The following is a 22,349-nucleotide window of genomic DNA, read 5'->3' as shown; positions in this document are numbered from 1 at the left end:
TCATCTTGTCATGAGAGGATGGCTTTTGCTGCCCCCTCCCTGTATAAAACTGATGATTTTCGGGTGAAGGAATTAATGTTTTTGGCCAATTTTGCCATATTTGTTGGGCGAATGTTCGAGCTTAAAAATGATATCAATCTCGTGAAAATCCGTGGCCTGTGTCAAAAGTTTTGCGAGACATACAAACACACGTACATACATACATACATTTTCGCTTTTATATATATAGATAGACACAAGTTCACCAATATATATTCACTTGATTTATGTGAAACTGATGAGCTGCAAACTTCAGATGAATATAAATTGTTTCTTTTAAAATTTAATTTGGAGTTGGTTTTCAGAATTAAGATTTTATCCATATTTTAAGCTTGATTTCTGAATATTAATTTTTATTAGAATTCTCGGACACTGTTTACTTTGGAGAAGAGAGTTTCTTTATGTTTGTGCATCTTGACAAACCCTCTCTATTGTGTGTTTTCATGTGGGCCTTTAAGGTTTTTTTCCATGCAAATGATAAGCCACATATTTCACAAGAATAAGGTTTCTCGCCAGTGTGAACTCGTAGGTGAGCCTTTAGATTCTGTTTTCTTGTAAAAGAAAAGTCACATATTTCACAAGAATAAGGTTTAATCCCAGTGTGGATTTGTATATGCACCTTTAACGTAGATGACGTTGTAAATGCTGAGCCACACACTTCACAAGAATAAGGTTTCTCCCCAGTGTGGATTAATGTGTGTATTTTTAACTTAGATGGTGTTACAAATGATGAGCTGCACAATTCACAGGCATAAGGTTTTTTCACAGTAAATGGTCGTTCGCCAGTGTGTTTTCGTATGTGCAGCTTTAACTCATGTCTGGTTACAAATGATGCATCGCATAAATCACAGGAATGTGGCTTCTCACCTGTGTGTACATGTATGTGTCTTTTTAGATCAGATTTTGTTGTAAACGATGCCGCACACACTTCACAAGAAAAAGGTTTCTCTCCCGTGTGAATTTTGATATGTCTTTTTAAATCAGATTTTGTTGTAAACGATGAGACACATACTTCACATGAATATGGTTTCTCTCCTGTGTGGATTAGTACATGTCTTGTTAGATCAGATTTCGTTGTAAACGATGACCCACACACATTACAGGAATGATTTTTTTCTCCACTGTGAATTTGTACGTGTCGCTGTAAATTCTGTTTTGTTGTAAATGCTGAACCACATGCTTCACAGGAATATGGTTTTTCTCCAGTGTGAGTTCGCATATGTATCTCGAGTTGAGATCTTGTAAAACACGATGAACCACACACTTGACAATTATGAGGTTTATCTCCAGTATGTTTTTTCATGTTTTCTTTTTCTTTTTTTTTTTACAAAGTTTGAATCCTGTTCGTTTCACAAAGACATTTGCACTTAAGATTTGGAAATCGAAATATGGCCTAGAAGTATACGGTGTCTAATTTCACAAATGAGAGGGTCTCTAGTGTAGATTAATGTACATTTCTTTAAAGTAGAGTTCATTGTCAATTAAGAGTCCCATGAGTTACAAAAGTATTTTCTGTTGCTACCTGTGAACAAATAAAAGATTTAATTAAACAATACATCAATACGCGTGACAAACAGACAAAAAGTAAAGCAAAATATTGCTTATAAAAATGGTTGTGTCTGAAATGTATGAGAGGATGATAATTCTGAATCGACATTTCTATTGCATATCAAGTTTTGTAATATTTTGGAAAAGTTTTATAGGTGAGAAACAATGCTTCACTGTTTGTGCTTTGAACACTAAAGTAATATAAAGCAGAGTATGTACCTTACACAGCCCAAATTAGGTAAATTATTTTACATACAAACTAACAGACATCCGAATATATCCTTATACTATATATATCTATATAGCTTTATATCTATTTTAATCATTTTATAAACAAACTAAATAATGTCCAAATATTGCCTTATGCAGCTGAAACTATTGTAATCATTTTGCATACAAACTAACAAATATTAAAAATATTGTCTCAGGCAGCTGAAACTATTTTAAACATTATATATACAAAATAACAAATATTGAAAATATCGTCTTTTGCAGCTTAAATTATTTTAATCTCATCAAATGCAAACTAAAAATAATTAAAATATTGCCTTATGGAGCTCACACTATTTCATTCATTTTATATTCAAACTAATAAATATTCGAAATATTCACTTTTGCAACTAATAAATATTCGAAATATTGTCTTTTGCAACTTAAACTAGTTTAATCATTTTATATTCAAAGTGACAAAGTTCTAAATATTGTCTCAGCTGAAATTATTTCAATCATATTATATACAAAGTAACACATATCAAATTATTGTATCATGAGGCTCAATCAATTTCAATCATATTATATACAAACTAACACATATCAAATTATTGTATCATGAGGCTCAATCAATTTCAATCATATTATATACAAACTAACACATATCAAATTATTGTATCATGAGGCTCAATCAATTTCAATCATATTATATACAAACTAACACATATCAAATTATTGTATCATGAGGCTCAATCAATTTCAATCATATTATATACAAACTAACAAATATCTAAATATTTTCTTATGTAGCTGAAATAATTTTAATCATACCAAATACAAACAATAATTCAAATATTGCCCTATGGAGCTCAAACTACTTTATTCATTTTATATACAAACTTCCAAATATTCATATATTGTCTCACACAGCTTAAACTATGTCAATCAGTTTTTACACAAACTAACAAGTATATAAATATTTCCTTATGGAGCTTGTGTATGAAATGATTAAAATAGTTTATTTTAATCATTTTATATACAAACTAACAAATAATCAAATATTGCGTCATGTAACATAAACGATTTAATCACTAAATACACAAATTAACAAATATCAAAATATTGTCTCATGCAGCTCAAAGTATTTTAATAAATTTATATGAAGGATGTTTGAAAATGATTTGGCACATTTGAACTTAAAAGACACGAGCCCATATTAATTCGGAACAGTACTTTATTATGGGTTGCTAATTTTAGAGCTAATGGACAGACATTACAAAGAAAAGCATTTGGCTTTCCTAGTTTTGCCAGAACTCTAACAAATGTTGATGCAGTAAATTCCTCAATTCAACTGTCTCCGAAACATTATGTATATAAAGATACTCTAGATTTTTCAAAAAGCACTAAATGTGCAATAAAGAACATGTTTCCGAGTCATTTGATTTCTTTATGTTGTGATGTTGAAGAGACTAATCGTATGCTTGTGGACAATAATAACTCCAGCAATATTATGAAGTTCAAAAATGCTTCTTGAAAACAGACACCACCAAATTACGCACCTCACCGCAACGTGTTCCCAAAGTAATTTTCCCAAGAAAAAGAATAAAATTATCTGCTATAATTGTGGACGACCCAACCACAAAAGTTTCCAATGCCAATAAAAACGCTCTAAAATGGACTCTGTAAAAAATGTTGAGAACTTTGAGGAAGAACATACATTTCTATTTACATGTAACTTTGACAATACCACAAACGGTAAAAATCTCCTTATAGAGTGTGGTGCTAGCACACGTTATCACCAAGGAATCTGATTTTATTAATTTTGATTCAAACTTTAATCCACAAAGTCATTTCATTGAACTTGCCGACAGTAGTCAAATAAATGATATGGTCTTGAAAAGAGGCGATACTAAAATATCCCTAAAAATAATAAAGGCGAAATCTGTAACTGTATTCTAAAAAATGCTCTGTTCATACCTACATTCAAGCAAGACATATTTTCCGTGTAGGCTGCAATTAAACAAGGCGTGAATATAAATTTGGCCAAAACAAGTCAAAATTGATATACCCCAATGGAACTGTATTTGACATTAAAGAAAATGGCCGACTATATTATTTAAAAAGTATGGTTCCCTCAAAAACTGCCTGTCATGACTTGGAAACCTGGCATAAAATTCTAGGACATTGCAATACAGCTGATATTAAAAAATTACCAAATGTAGTTGAAGACATGAAAATAATACCTCCAGACGATTTCCCAAATTGTGATGTGTGTGCACAGGGGAAAATGACAAAATATATAATCCGAACGCCAGACAAAAAGGCTACGGAAATTCTCTCACTTGTGCATTGTGACTTAGCAGGTCCGATCAGCCTGATGAGGAGAAATAATCTAAGGTACGTTTTGAACTTTATTGATGATTTTTCCAGTTTAATTATAGTTTATTTTCTAAAAAACAAATCCGACACTATCCTCGCCGCTAAAAAATATTTAGCTGATATTGCCCCGTACGGCTCGGTAAAATGCATTTGTTCAGACAATGGGACTGAATTTACTAGTAAAGACTTTGAACTTCTATTAATTAACCACCGTATTAAACATGAGAAATCTGCATTGTATTCCCCCTTCCAAAAGAGCATGACGAATCCTTTTTGAGATGAGAAGATGCCTACTCATCGAATCGAAATTGGCACATAGTTTATGGACTTATACTTTAATAGAAGCAGCATATATCAGAAATAGATTGTTCAATAAAAGATTAGGCAAAACACTGTATGAAGCGTTTTGCGGTGTAAAACCTTAAATGAACAAAATGCATATATTTGGTTCAGATTGTTTTGCATTTATAGAAAAAAATCTCCATGTGATTTACAAAAAAAAAGATGGCTTCTTTTGCACATATACCAATATATTAATTCTTTTTGACCAATGAGAATAAAGACAAATTCTCCCAAAACAAAAAAAAAATAAAATAAAATAAATTATTTTATTGGTTTATTTTTATTTGTTCATTTATTGGTTTATCTTTATTTGTTCATTTATTTGTTTATTTTTATTTATTTATTTTTCTTTCCTTTTCTCAAGTCAAACCAAAATTGAATCCAAAAGGATTTTCCATTATACCAAAAAGGGTGTGTGTAAAATGTTTTTGACTCCTAATGGGGGTATGACACCAATGACTTTGACAATCATTTTTATAACCACCGGCTGTGCTAACCAACTAATGAAAATCTTCCAAAGTTACTATAAAAATTGTTGAATTTTAGATTCAATTAGTTCGCCATTAACTACGTCACGGACAGCATTTGATTCTTTGCCACCATCTTCGTTACTAGCAATTACTGCCGCCATCTCTGTTACTGGAAAACACTTCACACTCAGTATGGTGATTGCACTCTGTTCAACAGGTCTCAACACTTAACATCAGTTTTTGAAGAGTTAAAAATGCATAAAGGAGAGTTAAGGGGTTCTAACCTAACAGTTACTCTTGCTAATGGGCAAAGGATGCCACTAAAAAGCATGTCCCATGTGTCTATTAAAATGAAGAAGGCGAAAACTTCATCTAGGTTTTATATCACCCCAGACTTAGATTGAGAGTTGACATTAGGTGCAGACTGGTTGCAAAGAAACCAAGCCTAAATAACCTTTCACCCTAACCAATTAAGGATTAGGTGAACAGCCCACTTGGTAATAATAGCAGTGGTAGAGTCCAGTTACCACCATGCACTGCATCCACATATACTGTTAGAGTAGTTTCTAACAAACAAAAAAAGAATCTACCCCGCCAACATCGATCCCCAGTCCCAAAAAGGAAACCTGTAACAGAGGCAATAAAGGTATAACCCCCCCACCTATCCACACCACAGGTATCTGTGAACTGTGAAAGCCTCAGAAAACTTGTCAGCTTTGCTCAAGATTTTTCCTTTCAGAAAAAGAAGGAACTTTCAATGATTAATTCCTTCGCACAAAAATCAAAGAACTCTCAAATTTGTAGAAAATATCTGGATAGCCCACCACTTAGAGAATTAGAGAATTTACCTCTGTCCAACATTATAAGTAGTAGCCAATTACAAAACACAAAACTTTGAAAACGGCCAAGACCTCCCACAATACCAAACCCAGCCTGATCGCCACAATCTGCTGAGTATTTTCTGAGCTCCCACCAGTGCTTAGGGAAGAGGCATGCTCCCAGTCCCAGACCTGTATCATCATGGTGATTAGAGGCTGAAGGCGGCTACATTAAATAGATGTCAGCTCTACTATATAATCAAGTTACCTGAATTGATTTTTTTCAATAAAAGTTTTAAAATAAAGCTGTAGTGTTGTTTTCTTTTGGGAGACATTTTTTCCCGTTCCTCCTTGTATTTTACTTATTATATACAAACTAACAAATATCAAAATATTGTCTTTTGCAGTTCAAACTATTTCAAGCATTTTATATATAAACTAACAAATATTTGAATATTGTCTCATGCAGATCAAACTATTTTAATAATTTGATATATAAACTTGCAAATATTCAAATATTGCATTATACAGTTCAAACTATTTTAATCATTTATATACAAATTTGCAAATGTTCAAATATTGCCAAACATTTGACTAGACCTTGTAAATGTGGACTTTCTGAAGTGTTGAAATTGATGTTTTAAATTGGTGAATATCGTTTTGTGCACAAAAGAATCCGTCATTCTTTTTCTTCCCACTGACTCATACAAAAAATAATTCTGAGTGAGTAAAGTAATCGTCTCTTCCCTTCTCCTCTCTTCTTTACAAAATCACTTTCATAAGAATATAGTAATTAAGAAACACAGAATGCAAGTACCTTACAAAAATTTATTCCAAAAAAATCTTTGGAGATATTCAGTATAATTTACTTAGTCATTCAACAAAACATTTTTTTTCTTAAGACTAAATAAAGTCTTCTGATAAACGTATACAAATAGCTTCTCAACAGTGTTTGAAAAGTTTTCACTGTAGCAAGTATTAAAATATTGCAAAACTTCGATTCATTTTTGTAATTAGATAGTATTTAGATGACAAAAAATAGAGCTACTTAAAATAAAGACAATAATTAATGTCTGAAAGATTAAAGAGTTTCAATAAAGAATCTGGATCAACACTTCTACTTTATGTCAAAAGTCTTGAACTATTTTTTTTAAATTTCACATCTTGAAAACTTTCAAAGCATTAAAAAAACTTAGCTAAAATTAATTAATAAAATTAATGTGTTCAATGAAGAGTGATCAACATACTTGGGGATTTAAATAAAAATTAAAGAGCTGAAAACATATGAAGTAGAATCTAAGAATTATTTTTCAACTACAAAAAACTTTGCAAAAGTTTTGAATGTATTTATAAGATTTGCATAATCAGCTGAGAAGCAGCCTCACGGTATTGTGTTCCACACGACCATAGTTCTAGGAAAGGATCTTTGTTCATTGCATTTTCATTTAGTTTTAGGCACTGACATCGAGTAGGGGAAATTATAATCTGTATTTAAAATCAGTTTCAATACTAAAAAATAAAAAATTAATTTTGTTCAGGATAAGAGGAGTTGCAGCCTGCAATATTAAGAATAAGCCTGGCTTCTAGAATGGTCAATATCCTATAGCCAGACTGGCCAGACCAACCAACATCAGCAATTCACTGAAGGCATACAATAGCAGAACTAAGCAACTATATGAACTGTTACGACTGCTAAATCAGGTTTGTGTCTGGTGCAAACACACAGAGACACTTTATTTTGACCTTTTCCTTCAATTTCCTTTTTTTCTCTTGCTCTCTTTTCATCTCTACACAATTATGAACGCACACAACTTGCATTTGATCCAAAATACACGCCATCAAAGAGCAAATTTCCACCTATACTCGAAGTAAGTGTAATTTAATTTCATCATAAACATTAATGACTACAATGATCAATTCAATTAATTTCTCCAACAACTGTAATGGACAATCCAGACCCATGCCTGATCATATGTGCACACACATACACATGCTCTTATGTTTTTCTATTGTTAATAAATAAATGTATTGTTTGTATATAAGTAAATTCGTCCTTTGTTGTCGCATTTTGATGTCAGAGTCGAAAACATGCAATTTAATCCTCTACACAACAAGCATCACATAAATTGTAAATTTAATCCTCTACACAACAAGCATCACATGAATTGTAAATTTAATCCTCTACACAACAAGCATCACATGAATTGTAAATTTAATCCTCTACACAACAAGCATCACATGAATTGTAAATTTAATCCTCTACACAACAAGCATCACATGAATTGTAAATTTAATCCTCTACACAACAAGCATCACATGAATTGTAAATTTAATCCTCTACACAACAAGCATCACATGAATTGTAAATTTAATCCTCTACACAACAAGCATCACATGAATTGTAAATTTAATCCTCTACACAACAAGCATCACATGAATTGTAAATTTAATCCTCTACACAACAAGCATCACATGAATTGTAAATTTAATCCTCTACACAACAAGCATCACATGAATTGTAAATGTGTGAAAAGGGAATTTGGAATTTACTCATTCATCATTAAATAAATTATGCAAAACTTTCACGTTTGTCTTTGAAAATTCTTATTTTGTTGTTGTCTTATGATGCTAAAAAATATCAACAAAATTGGGCTTTTTTTGGGGGGGACATGGAGAAAGAATTTGAATATCTTCTATTCTGTTAAAAATGTGAAAATTTTCAGCTGTTAATTAGTAATAAATAAAGGAAATAATATTAATTTCAATCTAGACGTTGAAAAATTTAAACAAAATATGAGAATACACAGAAAAATCGAAATAAATGTTTTCGATAAAGTAAACTGGTTTTTTTTTTCCAAATAGATCGATTGTGTAAACAATGCGATTAAAAAATTGTGTATGAAGAGAAAAATAGTTATTATTATTATTATTATTATTATTGCGCTTCTACACTATTTGGACGAAATTTTGTAGTCGATAAATGGCGTTTTCAGATTAAAACAAAGGTTTCTATTGCTTTTTTTTGTCACTTCTAATAAGTTACAATGGTAGCTTCTAAATTTTGCAGTCGAAACTGAATATTACTGCATGATTAAAAAAAACAACTTTAATCGTGTTAGCAGGTGAAAAAATTGCGGCCATCTTGTTTAAATGGAAACGGAAAATTATCTCCCTTTTGAACTCTCTTGTGTCTTACGATCGTTTTCAGCAAATTCTATTTTTTATTTTCTTTAATAAATAATTTTCTACCTTATCGATTTTCATAATTTTCGGGTATAATCATCTTAAAAATATAGGCACCGCCAAAAATGGCCGAAAAATCAAGTTGTTGTTGTTTTTTAAAACAAAATTACATTTATTAAAATCCATTATTTCTGAGTAATTTTTTTTTTCCAGAAAGATAAAACCCTGAATTTTATCATATAGAAAACAGAATAATGTAAAACTTTTTCTAGTATTTTTAATTCAATTTTAAATGTTAAATTTTCCCCAAAAGTTAACAATTGACATTTTTTGTCTTGCACAAAAAACGTACATAAATATTAAAAAAAAAAAAAACGGTTTTTGAAATAATTAATTAATTTATTTATTGTCTAACTATGATTTAGGATGATTTTCTAAGAGAATATGCAAAAATATTATAATATAAGTACTTGGATTTCAAATAATTCCACTTATTCATATAGGCAACCAGTTACTTCGCGTCGATCTAGAGTCTAGATCGACAGTGTTTACGTTTGCATTTGATAAAAAGCAAACTATGGAAGACCAAACAGGCAAAAAAAAACTTACTTTTCAGTGACGAAAATTTCAATGTATTATTAACGCTGAGCCTGGCCAGTACCAGATGGGTGACCATTTGTATGAGTTTGGTTTTTAATGTGTATGTGTGTGGGGGCCAGGCTCCCCAAAATCGGGGGGGGGGGGTGCAATTTAAAGCAGAATAAAAACAATTATTTCAGCGCGTTTAGTCGAAAGGCGGCAAACGTTTTCAAACGGGATTGAAAAAATGATGCTATTTTTAACACAAAGGGCACAATATTTATCGAATTTTTTTTTTGTATCGATTCTTCAAAGCATGCCCTGTTTAATAATGGTTATGCATTATTCGGCTCGCTAAAAAACAATTGTTAATTTATTCATCAAAGATTTTAAAATGGCTTTTTTCGTATAAATATTAAAAAAAATTTTTTTTTGTTTTGCTTAATTATTTTACTTAACATATTCACCGAATTTAACACTTCAAAACTCAAAAGCGGGATAATTAAACACAATCGAAGTTCTGATATTCAGACGTCAAAATAAGGTATGCAAACAATTTTTTTTTAATCTATAATTCTGTCCCTTACAACAACACAATATGTTGTGTTCAGTTTCAGATGATTATTTTAAGCATATTTGTACCCCCTCAAAACAAGGGGGGTTGTAAGCAAAATATATATATATATATATATATATATAAATATCGTTTATGAAAAATAAGTACACTGCTATAAAGTTCATTCTTCTCTTAATAATCGCTGAAAATTTCGTATTGATCTGATAATTACCTGATTGTTAGTAGATTTTTAAAAAGACGGTCCGTCAAGAAGTACTTACCTGCCCCCCCCCCCAGTTTTGGCGGTGCCTATAAAAATATGAGGAATAATACGTAGATACCATTATTTTCATGTGAAATTACGTTTTACGATTTCCGAAATTTCGTTCCAATAGTGTAGATGCGCAATTATTATTATTATTATTATTGTTATTAAATTTCAAATTAAAAGCTACTCAGTATATACGCATGTAGTCGGTAGAAAAACACGTTTGAAGTGTAAAAATGTTACAACCGTCATATGTGTGTGTGTGTGTGTGTGTGTGTGTGTGTGTGTGTGTGTGTGTGTTAATCGAAAGCATTACTGATTGTTCCAAGGGAAGTAACTCTATTTTATTAAGAGATGCATGTAACTATTATGTATTTTAACAACTTAACAAAGCTTACAATTCGAGTCCACACGTTAAAACTTGCAAGATTCAATAGACAATGTCATTATCCTATAAAAACTGCCCACTTTTAACATGCGGACTTGTAAAATATTTTAAAATGTTAAAATACATAATGGTTAAATGCATTATGCATGTCTTAGTAGAATAGTCAATTCCCATAGAGCAATCAATAATACTTCCGAATAACTGTTTTTTACCCTTCTTACTCTGATATTTCATTAAGTTGGAGGACAGCTTTTTAGCTCATGAAACATACTTATATTGAGGTTAAAATAGAAACCATTACAAATATTATCGATTGTCATAATAGAAAATCGCATACAGACCTGTTATCTATATGTGTGTGTGTAGCGAATACGTAAACATTCACGTGTATTCTTTATTTAGAAATGCATTATAGCCAAGGTATATGGTTTCCTTTATTAGTGAGTTCCGATAGGCGGCATAACTTAGCTCACTTTCTTTTTCTAATAAAGCTATTCATACTACGCTCATACACAATTAAAAATACGTTCGTGACATCGTATTAGTAGGTGTGTTGGAGATACGTCCTTCACAATCAGTTCGACAGCTGTTGTTCTTGTTGAGCTAAGATACAGTTCTGTCCAGCCCTAGGAGGTTCACTTTCCTAGTCTTTATAGTCTCTTTTTTGTTTTGCAGTGACGGCGGGAGTGTAAGGTTTCAGGAAGTCTTTCTAAATATCTACAAAAAATCAGCAGCAGCAGATGATGATGATGATGAATAAAAAATAAATGAATTAAATTAAAAAATATGTAATTTTCCCCGAGTATTAGGTGAAGAATAACCGAGTTTCCGAATAACCTTTTCAAAAGTCTAATTTTTTTCATAATCAATACATACATTTTTGTTGCCCACATACCCCCCCCCCTTCCGTCTTCATTCGTAGACACCCCTGGCCCTACTCATAAAATAAAATGTCAGAAGTGAATATATACTTCTTGTATGGGGGAAGGAGGATGAAGATTTTAGAAATTACAAAAAAAAAAAAAAAAAAAGAAAAAAAAGCTGTTTTTTCAAATTTTGCGATTGAAAATCCGAATTTTAAATGCGTTTCATTTTCCATCATTTGGTATTTTGAAGTGTGAAATTCGTTGCATATGTTATTAATAATTATTTTTCAGATTAGCATAAAAATGTTTTAATTATTGTTTACGGAAAAACGCTACTTGTAAATCTTTAAAAGTCAGTTAAAGATTTTCTTTTAGAAAGCGGAATTTTGCCTACATACTATTAAGAAGAGAATGTTTTGAAGAATAGATAACAAAAAATAAGAATATGGTTGTTATTGTCACTACGTATTGTAATGGTGTCGAGCGACAATAAGTAGCGACACCATTACATACCACCAAGAAATGGTCAGGTTGAAGAATACTCTCTGTCGTAACAACTACCCCGATAGCATACTATCCACCAGACGTGTTAATAGTATAAGAGAGGAGAATGAAACCCAAAAACCTCCAACGGTCTGCCTACCATACATACGAGGCATCTCCGAAAAGATTCAGAGAATATGTGCCCCCTACAACATCAGGACGGTATTCAAAAGCGAGTCAACACTCAGACGACACCTGGTACGAGTGAAGCCCCGCATGGATGAGAACACGACCAAAAACTGCATATACTCCATCCCATGCAGTTGCAGAAAGGTTTACAAGGGTGAAACATGCCGCCCCCTTAAAGTAAGGGTGGAAGAACACCGAAAAGCAGTAACTAAAGGGGAGACGGAAAAATCGGGTATAGCCAACCATGTCTGGATGGAGAGGGGGGACCATCGCCCCCTATGGGATGAAGTAAAAATAATAAACAGAGAGACCCACTGGAAAGTGAGAAAACTTAAAGAAATAGCTCACATGCTCGGACATAACAACCTACTGAGCAAACCAAGCATAGAGCTGAATGCAATTTGGACACCTCTGATAGAGAGAGAAAACCTTGAATAACAACATAGGTTTAACATTAACAAAAACCAACTAAGAATTGTCCTAGTGACATATGGCCGAGTGGTCCTAGACGTTGTATCAAAGTTTACAGTTACCCAAACGAAGGCAGTGAAAAAGTAACATTGAAAACAGAGAATCAGCAACTATGTCCCAAAGCCTAGCTGGAGTTCGAACATGGTACCCCCGTAATAATAATAAAGGGTTGGGTTCGAGACTCCTAACAAACGGTTCACCTGACGAAGGCCAGAGGGCAAAACAGCCGAAACGTAGTGACAATAACAACCAAGATGAGGAAGTCAGTCCGACAATCTCAATCAATGAAAACACCTCATCTCAAAAATACAGACAATTACTGTTGAAGTTTAAAAATTTACAACAATTATTTCTGCAATTTGTCATTTACGCGAGTTGTCGTAATGTAAGGTGACCGACAGGGACTACAAACAAAAAATATAAAGCTTAAAATAACAATATTGAAGCTACTTTACTACAAATGATGTTTGTAATTATTATTTAATTCAATTATTAGAAAAAAAAATGGCATTTGCTTGTTTGGTTATATAAAAATTGTAAAATTCTTATTTTTTTTTATTTTTTTTTTTTAATTACATTTTCACCCCAAGCAAGGCACATTGCCACTTTGATGTAGGAACCTAAGTCGCAAGATGTCTGTTCACATTACATTTGGACTTCTGCATGTCAGTATCGTTGGGGAAGCAGGAATCTGGAAGAGAATTCCAAAATCTAGCAATTCTGGGGAAGAAGCTATTAGAGTAAAAGGCTTTCTTACATCTAGGGATCTCGACTGTGTAGGGGTGGGACTTTGCTGCTTGTTGGATTTGTCAGGAGTATTTTCATCGAGGGAGTACAAGGGCTTGTAGTTCGTCAGAGCATCCACCATTAAAATACTTGTAAAACAGGTAGAGGGATGCAACGTTTCGTCGATGGCGCAGGGGCTTAAGTTTAGATGACAGTTCAGGACCAATCAGGTCGGTGATTCTTTTGAACCCTCTCCAGGAGCGAGAAACTATCAACAGATGCACCAGCCCAAATGTGACAACAGTACTCTATACATGGGTGAATGGTAGCCTTATAGAGGTACAGTATACTTTCAGGCGTCAGTAACCTCCTAGCACAGCAGAGAGAGCTCACCTTCTTCGCAGCAGCCTTGGCAATGATCATGATGTACCTGTTCTAACTCATGTTCCCTGTGAACGTTAAGCCAAGGAATTTGAACAAAGTATTTTCAGGTAATGTATCTTTAGCCATAGCTATTGGTGGTTGGTAAGGTTTCATGTAATTATTAAAGGAAACTAGCTTTTTCTTGGCAGCGTTGAATATTACCATCCATTTTTGACCCCATTCCACTACAGATTGAAGGCCTTCCTCTAGGGTTTCGGCCATTACCTTAGATATGTGCTCATTAGTTTTCCCTACATGCCTGCTATAAAGCATGGTGTTGTCAGCAAATATACTCATCTCAGTGACAATTTTTATGAGGTCATTTATGAATATCAAAAGTAATAAAGGTCCAAGGATCGATCCCTAAGGTACATGCGCATTTATATCAAATTTTTTGGACGTACACCCATCGAGACAACCTAGATTCTTCTCTCATTTAAGAAGGATTTAACTAACCTAAGCATTCGTCCAGTAATACCATAGGATTTATTTTCATGAAAAGACCATCGTGCCATACCATGTCAAAAGCCCTAGATATATCTAGGCCTACTGCCCTCCTCTCCCTGGCCTTATCCAATGCTTGGTATAAACGTGCAGAGATTACAGTTAGAATATCTGCAGTAGAATGGCTTGCCTAAATCCATATTGGTGGGCAGGCAGAAGTTTAGCAGCTGTACGGTGGTGGACTAGAGCTTGATTAATTTAGGATTCAAATATTTTGGTGAAAAGCAGGAGGCTAACTGGGCAATAATTTAATGGGTCATTTGTTTCAGCAGAGTTTTTGTAAATTAATTTTGTCACTAATTTGCAAAAATTATTAAAAAATAATGAAAATGTGGTTCATCAAATTCTGTCTGTGTTTGTTTACAATATCATGTCAGCTAATATTTGGACTTAATGATGAATGCCCTGGAAAAGTCACTTCTGATTAATGATTAGTTTTAAAATATGCAAGCGAAAAATTGATTTGCAGAGATTTGAAAAGCTACCTCTTTTTTTTTTTAATTGTAAATTGAACTCATTAATAAGAAAAAATTAAAATAAAATGGTAAGCTACACTCAAGATTAAACAGGGAATCATTCGATCTGTAGTGGAATGTTCTACCACTGAGCTATATCTCCAGATGACAATAAACCTACGATTTTTAGAAAAAGTCATTTGCCGAGAGTTTATTATATCTCTTGGCTGGTGTAACGTGAAATATTCCCCTGTAAATCTTTTTTACCTATAATGAAAAAAAGTATATTTTTAGGACCGGATTTTTTTCGATTTTCGATACTTATCGGATAAATTTCTTTACAAAACATATATAAGAACACTGCCAGACATAAATTAGCAATGTGTGAAATTTGCAATAGAGAGGCTTAGTTGTTTTGAAACCTACGGGGAAGAAAGTCACATACACACATACACACAAAGTGATCTTATATAATTGTAGAGATAATACTAATGCAAAATTTAATCAAGTATTACTTTGTGGAAAATGTGGTTCGGCATGATAACCAATTTGTAATCGGGATCTGTCGATATTAGACATCAAGGTTGCAGGAATGTCTATAAATCGAAAGTGGTAGAGTATCACTGGGACCGTTAAAGATAAATTTGATATCACATCCACATCCACATAAATTAAAAAGGTGTGAATAACTTTGGAAAAATAATGACATTCAAATAAGAACTCAAGATCGCTGTACGGGATAAAATAAGAACACTTATTAACATGTTTAAGAAAAAGTAATTCAAATTATTTCAATGTGAAGATTTTTGCAAAAAGTGTTCATCAGACATAATCCTTGCTGATGTGTGTCTTGTAGAAAAGGCAAAAAGTTCATGATTATAGATTTTCATGTTGAGAGAGAACACACGTGGTTATTTTCTGGAGGAAAAATAAAGTCATTGCTTGCTTAAGTGACGTGTGTGTGTGTGTGTGTGTGTGTGTGTGTGTGTGTGTGTGTGCGTGTTCAATACACATGCAAACAGCAGTGCGAAATAACTTGTTGAGAAGAATTAATTTTCATTTGATATGGTACTTTCCATGCTGAGAATTTAGGTGTATGACGTGCACAAAGTCATGTTGGTGGTTTTACCTCCCACACGATGAAGTTGAGCAGCATGATGTTTATCCATAAAACTGCATCCTGAACTGATTTGATTTACATGCACAAAAGCTTATATAGGAGCGTTCTAGAACATTCTGGACAATTTGTTATATTACTGCGTGCGAAACATAACATAGTCCTTTTATCGTATTTGTGCACATGGGCAAATTACATGTTAAAAGTTATCAAAAGTAAGCTAAATTTAATTTTACTAAATTTTAATGAATCTTACTCCTCAGCAAGATTTTTTTGGGGGTTGAAGCTTCTTGTATTCTATTTTATCGGTTCAGATTAAGCTTTTTGAATCATTGACTTTCGCATAATTATCTAAATCATTTGGGAATAAATTCACTTTTCTTGTTTCTTAATTTCCATACAAAATCTTTACATGCGTGTTGAAAACGGTGATTGCTATTAGAATGTCTCTGTCGAAGTTTGTTCCGGATGTATATAGCTCAATAGCTGTCGCTACAACTTATTTTTGTAAAATATATGTAAAAATTAAAATTGTTTACAAAAGGTTCACATTTTCTTTCATGCCAACAAACGACAAAGTGTCAAAATCTTATTATTTAACAAATAACTGCTACCACAGGCAAGATAAGTTACTCTTCTAACTTATTTTTAAGTGTTTATTTAAGTCGAACTTGGTACACACTAAATTCCGAACTATTTTCGAGATCTTGTCGTTAATAACTGGGCACTACTTGTGTTTCAAACTTAAAAAAAACATCTTGAAATAAGTAAAAGCATTAAAAACTTATCTTGCCTTTGGAGCGTTCCGTTGGCGTTCCGTTGCGGTACTCTGACTCACCAATCATCATCCTTGTCATCGTCATCATTATCATTGTTGTCATCGTATGGTTTTGAGGCACTTAGCAGCCAGCCAAAGGAAAAGGGGGAAGGTGAAACTTGGGTGTTTATGGACTTTCGTCAACCCTCAAAAAAACTTCTGATAAAATCACGTTAGAAAGGAGGGAATATTATTTCATTTTAGTTTATATATAGTTCAGCTTTTTTTTCTTTTTTTCAACTAGGCCTGTAAATGAAATTAATCATTTGAGTTTTGAGAAAAAAATTTTTAAATTTCGTTTGTCGGTGCCATTTTTCCGGTTTTTAACCGTTTTGGCGAATTTTTTTAGAAAATTCACCGGTTTTATGAAGAAGAGTAAAAAATATGAGATTTTTAAAATAATCTTGAGAATAACGAAAAAATTGAGATGAATCGATTCTATTTTACAAGTGTATACTGATATTATTTGCTACATTCCCCCTTTGTTAGAAGTCGCCGTCGGTTAATAGGAAACTTTTCTATTGAAGTGGAGATCCTTTCCAAGAGAAAAGTAAACTCTGTCAAGATGAGAAAGTCAGATAGAAAGCTTCTTTTAAGAAGAAAAAAAGGTAAAACTATACAAACACCGTGACAGCGAATTAACCCTAACCCTAACCCCTAACCCTAACCCTAACCCTAAACCTAACCCTAACCCTAACCCTAAACCTAACCCTAAACCCTAACCCTAAACCCTAACCCAAACCCTAACCCTAATCCTAGCCCTAACCCTAACGCTGTCACGGTGTTTGTATAATAATACCGAAAAAAAACCTTTACAAGAGAAGAAAATAGAAACAGAAACATTTTACTTGAAAGGTTACAGAAAGAAAATTTAGCCAGAAGCGACTTATTTGAAATGAGTAATATCGGAGGTAAAATACTTAAAGGAACGCCCCTGAAGAGACATTTTAAGAAAGACCTTTTATATTGAATTTTATTGTACCCTCTTTATTTTGAGCCTCATTTAAGAAATACGAGGTTGTTTTTGTGTTTTTTTTTATTTTTATTTTTTTAATAGTGCTTGTGGTATTAAAACAAGAAGAATTCTCATCTTCCTCCAGTTTTGTTAATAATTTAAATTATAATAAATTATAAGCATCGCTGGAGGGCGAGAACAAATATTGTCTCTTCTTTAAAGAATTTTTTTTTTCTTCATTGTTACTTAAATTAAATCGTGCTTTGGGAAACAAAAGCAATGTTTTTTATTTCTTTTAATAAACTTGGACTTAATTACTTTCTGAGATTAGTTATTATTCGCTCCTTTGTGGTTTCCTTTTTTTTTCATTTATTCTTACATGAAGACCAATGTTGTGCTTAGCAACTGCATCCCCTGCAGAGTTAGACTTGCAGTCCCTCTACCCGCATAATACGACCCTCAACATACTGAACTAACAATAAATGGTACTTTAAACAAAATAGCATAATCTTGGAATGCTGATATTTTGTGATCACAGAAAAACGGAGGAAATCACAGAATCCATGTGTTGAAGCTATACATTACGGAAGCTGTCACAACTTTTAATTACTTTTTAGTATTTTCTAGCTATTTTTACCGCCATTTCACTGCGTTTCGCCTAAAGATTTTTGGACAAAAATTTTTAAAGGAATTCTCGAAAAATTTAAACAAAAAATTCAAACGTATAGTGCCACAGAAAAAATTATATATTGGCAAAAATTAGACTTCAAGAGCAGTGGTGTAGAAACTATTTTTGCCACCAGGGGCGGTCATAAGATTTGCCTCCTCCCCAGCTAGACGTTGATAATCCGTTAACCTTTAAGATTCCAGAAATCTTCTGTTGCGGGACTATGAGTGTCATTTAGCATATTTCACATTTCTGTAACATAGAGTTAAGATTAGAAAATAGTCTTACAATTATATTGTACCTATTTACAATGCCTCCCCACGGGACAGAGTTAGACACCAGGGTCGTTTTTTAACATGGAGAAAAGGTACAAAAATAAAAATTGTCTCAGTCGTGGAGGATTTCTCCACTGAAAGAGAACAAGAAATGGAAGGGCAGCATCCAAAGAACAGTTACTACACTTTGATCTTGTTTATATATTTTATTGCTTTTAAAAATTTTGAAAATACAATTAAGTAAAAAACAAAACATTTTTAAACAACAAAATTAGGCACAAGGCCCTACAAGAAATTGGGGAGGGGAAGGGTTCAGGGTCTTTGTGACTAAAGTGATTAAAATTAAGAAATGTAGACTTTGGAGTCTTACTCTTGACTGGCAACATTTACCAAAATACCTCATTCACTCTATGGATCTTAATCTAACTAATAAATCCCCAGCGTTTAAGAATCAAAACCATATTTACAATTTATAAACAGTTGTCTGTGTGTTTGTGTATGCATTTTTTTTTTATTATTTAAATTTTGTGTGTGTGTGTGTGCATGTGTGAAAAAATAAAATTCAATTTCATTAGAAAATAAAAAGTTTTTGAATAAAGAGAAAGATTGTTCGTGGAGTGGGGAAAACTAATCAAAAGTGTTCATATTAAAAACAAAAGGTAAATCCTACTGGGTTGTTAGTGAGACCCCCCCCCCTGTATTAATCTAGGTGACTAGACCTCCCCACTGTTTTCTGGGGAACCGAAAACAAGCAGGGCGATCCCTAATAGGGATTGGGGAAAATACCTTAATGGAAGTGGGAGAAAACAAAGCAACAGGTGGAGGGGGGTTGGAAGGTGACCTCTGAGTAGGGGAGTGACCGGGGATGTTGCAAAAGCAAGGATGTGGCACAAATAGGATGGGCAGACTCAGAGGTTCTCTAGTACCAAAAAATAAAATCAGGAACAAGATCTCATTTATACCACCAGTCAAGAGCCTTCTTAAGTTTTTCTTAGCTAGAACCTAAGCAGGATGGGTTCCGAAGGCCCCAGCACCGCCCGTGCCATGCTTAAGGAGGGAACACGTATTGAAACTTGGCTCCTCGACGGATGCACAAACTAGGGCTGTGCACCACCCACCTCTTGTCAAATTCCACTCTAGGCAACCTCCTCCAATCGCATCTGATCTTTACTTTAAGCAAATGTTTAAAGTAAATGATCAGATCCCGATCCGGAACAGATGTCCCTTCGCCGACCAACTTGAGGCGTGTGATCCAAATCACCATGCGCGCTACTGCCATGATCGCCAGGAAAACCATTCTTTCCTCCCTGGGGAATGGCGGCTCCATGTTGTACACAAAATAACTTTCATCGAGATCGAGCGGACATTCAGCATCGATGTGAGCCGTTACCCCCCCCCCAACGTACTCCAATAAGGGCTGGATCCGGCTACAACTAAAAAACGCGTGCCCAATCGTTTCAGGCTTGCGTTCGTCACAGCATGGACAGAAGCCCCTCGTATGTTCTTTATACCAACAGAGTTCGTCAAGAAGGGGCAGCGCGTTTCGGACCAGTCACCAGGTGAGGGAAAATTCCGAGTTGTTCAGAATCTTCCGTCCCGGCGCCCTACTCCAATGAGAATGGACAACCTCCATCGACCATCCCATCCGCCTACAAAGTGAATCCTTCATGGTACCCTCCACTAGCTCCCGATTAAGTTTCTTTCTTGGCTGATCAAGGACACTGGTCCCCGGCAAAGCTCTAAGAGCGGTCCGGCATTCGGAGAAGAACTTAGACTCCCCCCTCGGTCTACGACGACCTTCTACTGAGGGGGTTGGGTTTGAGATTGGGAAACGAGTTCTCAACCACAGGGACCCAAGGAGTGTCTTCTTCAAGCGAACGACCCAGGAAAGCCAATCTCTCGGCATTTCTATGACACAAGAGACTGGGCTGATCCAGGCCTCCCTCGCTTGGACTCTGGACACAGACCTCTCTGCAGACATAATGCTTACCATCATTCCACAATAGTGAATCGAGGCGCCATTGCAAGCGGGTTAGTCATTCTGCAGGGAGAGGAAGTATAGACAGTATGTAGCACACGCTTCCGCCCGACCCTTCAAGGACAATTTCCTTCCAATCCAAGTTTTCACCGACGATTTGACCTTGCCATATACTTCCGACCAATTCTTTTCCAGCTGAAGTCCCAGTCCAAACCAGACACCGAGAATACGGACCGGTCCATCGGTCCAGCTGAAAATACCTGGAAGCGAGTTTACCCCGGTCCAGGCCCCCAACCGCAGGCCGACAGACTTGCTGCAGTTGAAGATGGCCCCTGTGACTTCTTCGTATCGAGCGAGCACCTCGACCACCGCTTGAACATCTGTGTGGCAAGACATGAACACGGTGACGTCATCAGTGAACGCGGAAACCCTGGCTCGTGTGCCTCCAGGGAGGGCTATTCCGCGCAGGACTGGTGTAGCCGCCTCGTCCCTTAACTTGCAAAGGAGGGGTTCCAATGCCAGGACGTACAACAGAGGCGACAGCGGACAACCCTGACGCACCGACCAAGAGGCAGCGAATGACTCCGACAGCTTACCATTGATCTGCACCGCTACCGTCGGCCTATCATACAGGACAAAGATCCACTTGCGGAAGTCCGGATTAAATCCGGTGGCCTCTAGCACAGCTCCCAGGAACCGATGGTCGACCCTATCGAATGCCTTGGACTGATCTAAACTGATCAGCGCGGCTTCAGCATCGTCTTCTGTCCCCTCTATGATCGAGCATATCAAATGCAAATTGTCTTGAGTCGATCTCCCCTTCACAGCATAAGTGTGGTCCGGATCGATCAAGTCAGTGATGACAACCTGCAAACGATTCGCAAGAATCTTTGCCAAAATCTTTAACTCTGTGTTTAGCAGAGTCAAGGGCCTAAAATCGTCGAAATTTTCCACCCCACCATGCCGTTGACCTTTCCTCAGCAATGTGATCACTCTCTTGGTCACCTGTCCAGGGATGGAACCCTGAGCAAACCAATGGTTGAACATATCCTTCAGAATAGGGACCAACATGGGTGACAGCCTCAAGTAGAACTCATAGGGTAAACCATCAAGCCCCGGGGATTTGTTGTAGCCGACCTGCTTCAACGCAGTAATGACCTCATGTTCAGTAACAAGACCATCACAGCTAGCTGCCCGAGCCGCTGTGAGGCAGGGCGAGTCAGCCAAATAGCTGCCAAACTCCTCGACCCTGAGTCCGGGTAGTTGGGTGAAGCGCTCTGATAGATGCTCCCGAAATCCCTCACAGATCTCCCGAGTCGAAACTAGGGTTTGTCCTTCCAGGTTATGTACTTTACGAATGTACCCGTCCGAACCGTGCTTTAAAGCAGCCTTACACTCAACAGCATCAACATTCACAGCCCTAACTACTTGACCTTCATACCGCTCGCTAGCCAAGCAGCTGAGGTCTTGTTTAGCTAGTGCTACCTCTAGGGGGTCCCCCCTCCACCACCCCGGGTCAGCTTATCCTCTAAGCGCTTCTTTGCCTTAGCCTTATCTAATGTGAGGCATTGGCTGTATTGGACAGAGAAGCGCCTAATTTTGGCCTTAAGACTAACCCACCACTTACTCCCTGTAACCGCCCC

General features: G+C 35.2%; 1 protein-coding gene across 2 annotated transcripts in view; it reads right to left on the bottom strand.

Annotated features, from left to right (window-relative positions):
- Positions 1-309: 309 nt before the first annotated feature.
- Positions 310-22,349, bottom strand: part of LOC145242270 (uncharacterized) — a 51,176-nt gene continuing 29,136 nt past the window's right edge. The window contains exons 1-2 of one of the 2 annotated variants that reach the window (XM_080105283.1): positions 11,122-11,535; positions 310-1,561 (exon numbers count right to left, since the gene is read on the bottom strand). In XM_080105283.1, coding sequence (XP_079961409.1) covers positions 416-1,342 — 927 coding nt within the window. In that variant the 5' untranslated portion in view covers positions 1,343-1,561; positions 11,122-11,535 and the 3' untranslated portion in view covers positions 310-415. Of the gene's footprint in view, positions 1,562-11,121; positions 11,536-22,349 lie in introns of those variants that run through there. The other variant, XM_080105284.1, reaches the window with a different exon arrangement.

Source organism: Euprymna scolopes, chromosome 21 (genome assembly GCF_053919585.1).
Source record: "Euprymna scolopes isolate OS-2025 chromosome 21, ASM5391958v1, whole genome shotgun sequence".
In the NCBI taxonomy this organism is placed as follows: domain Eukaryota; kingdom Metazoa; phylum Mollusca; class Cephalopoda; order Sepiida; family Sepiolidae; genus Euprymna; species Euprymna scolopes.
Note: the sequence above shows the minus strand (reverse complement) of the source record. Positions and strands in the feature narration are given on the sequence as shown.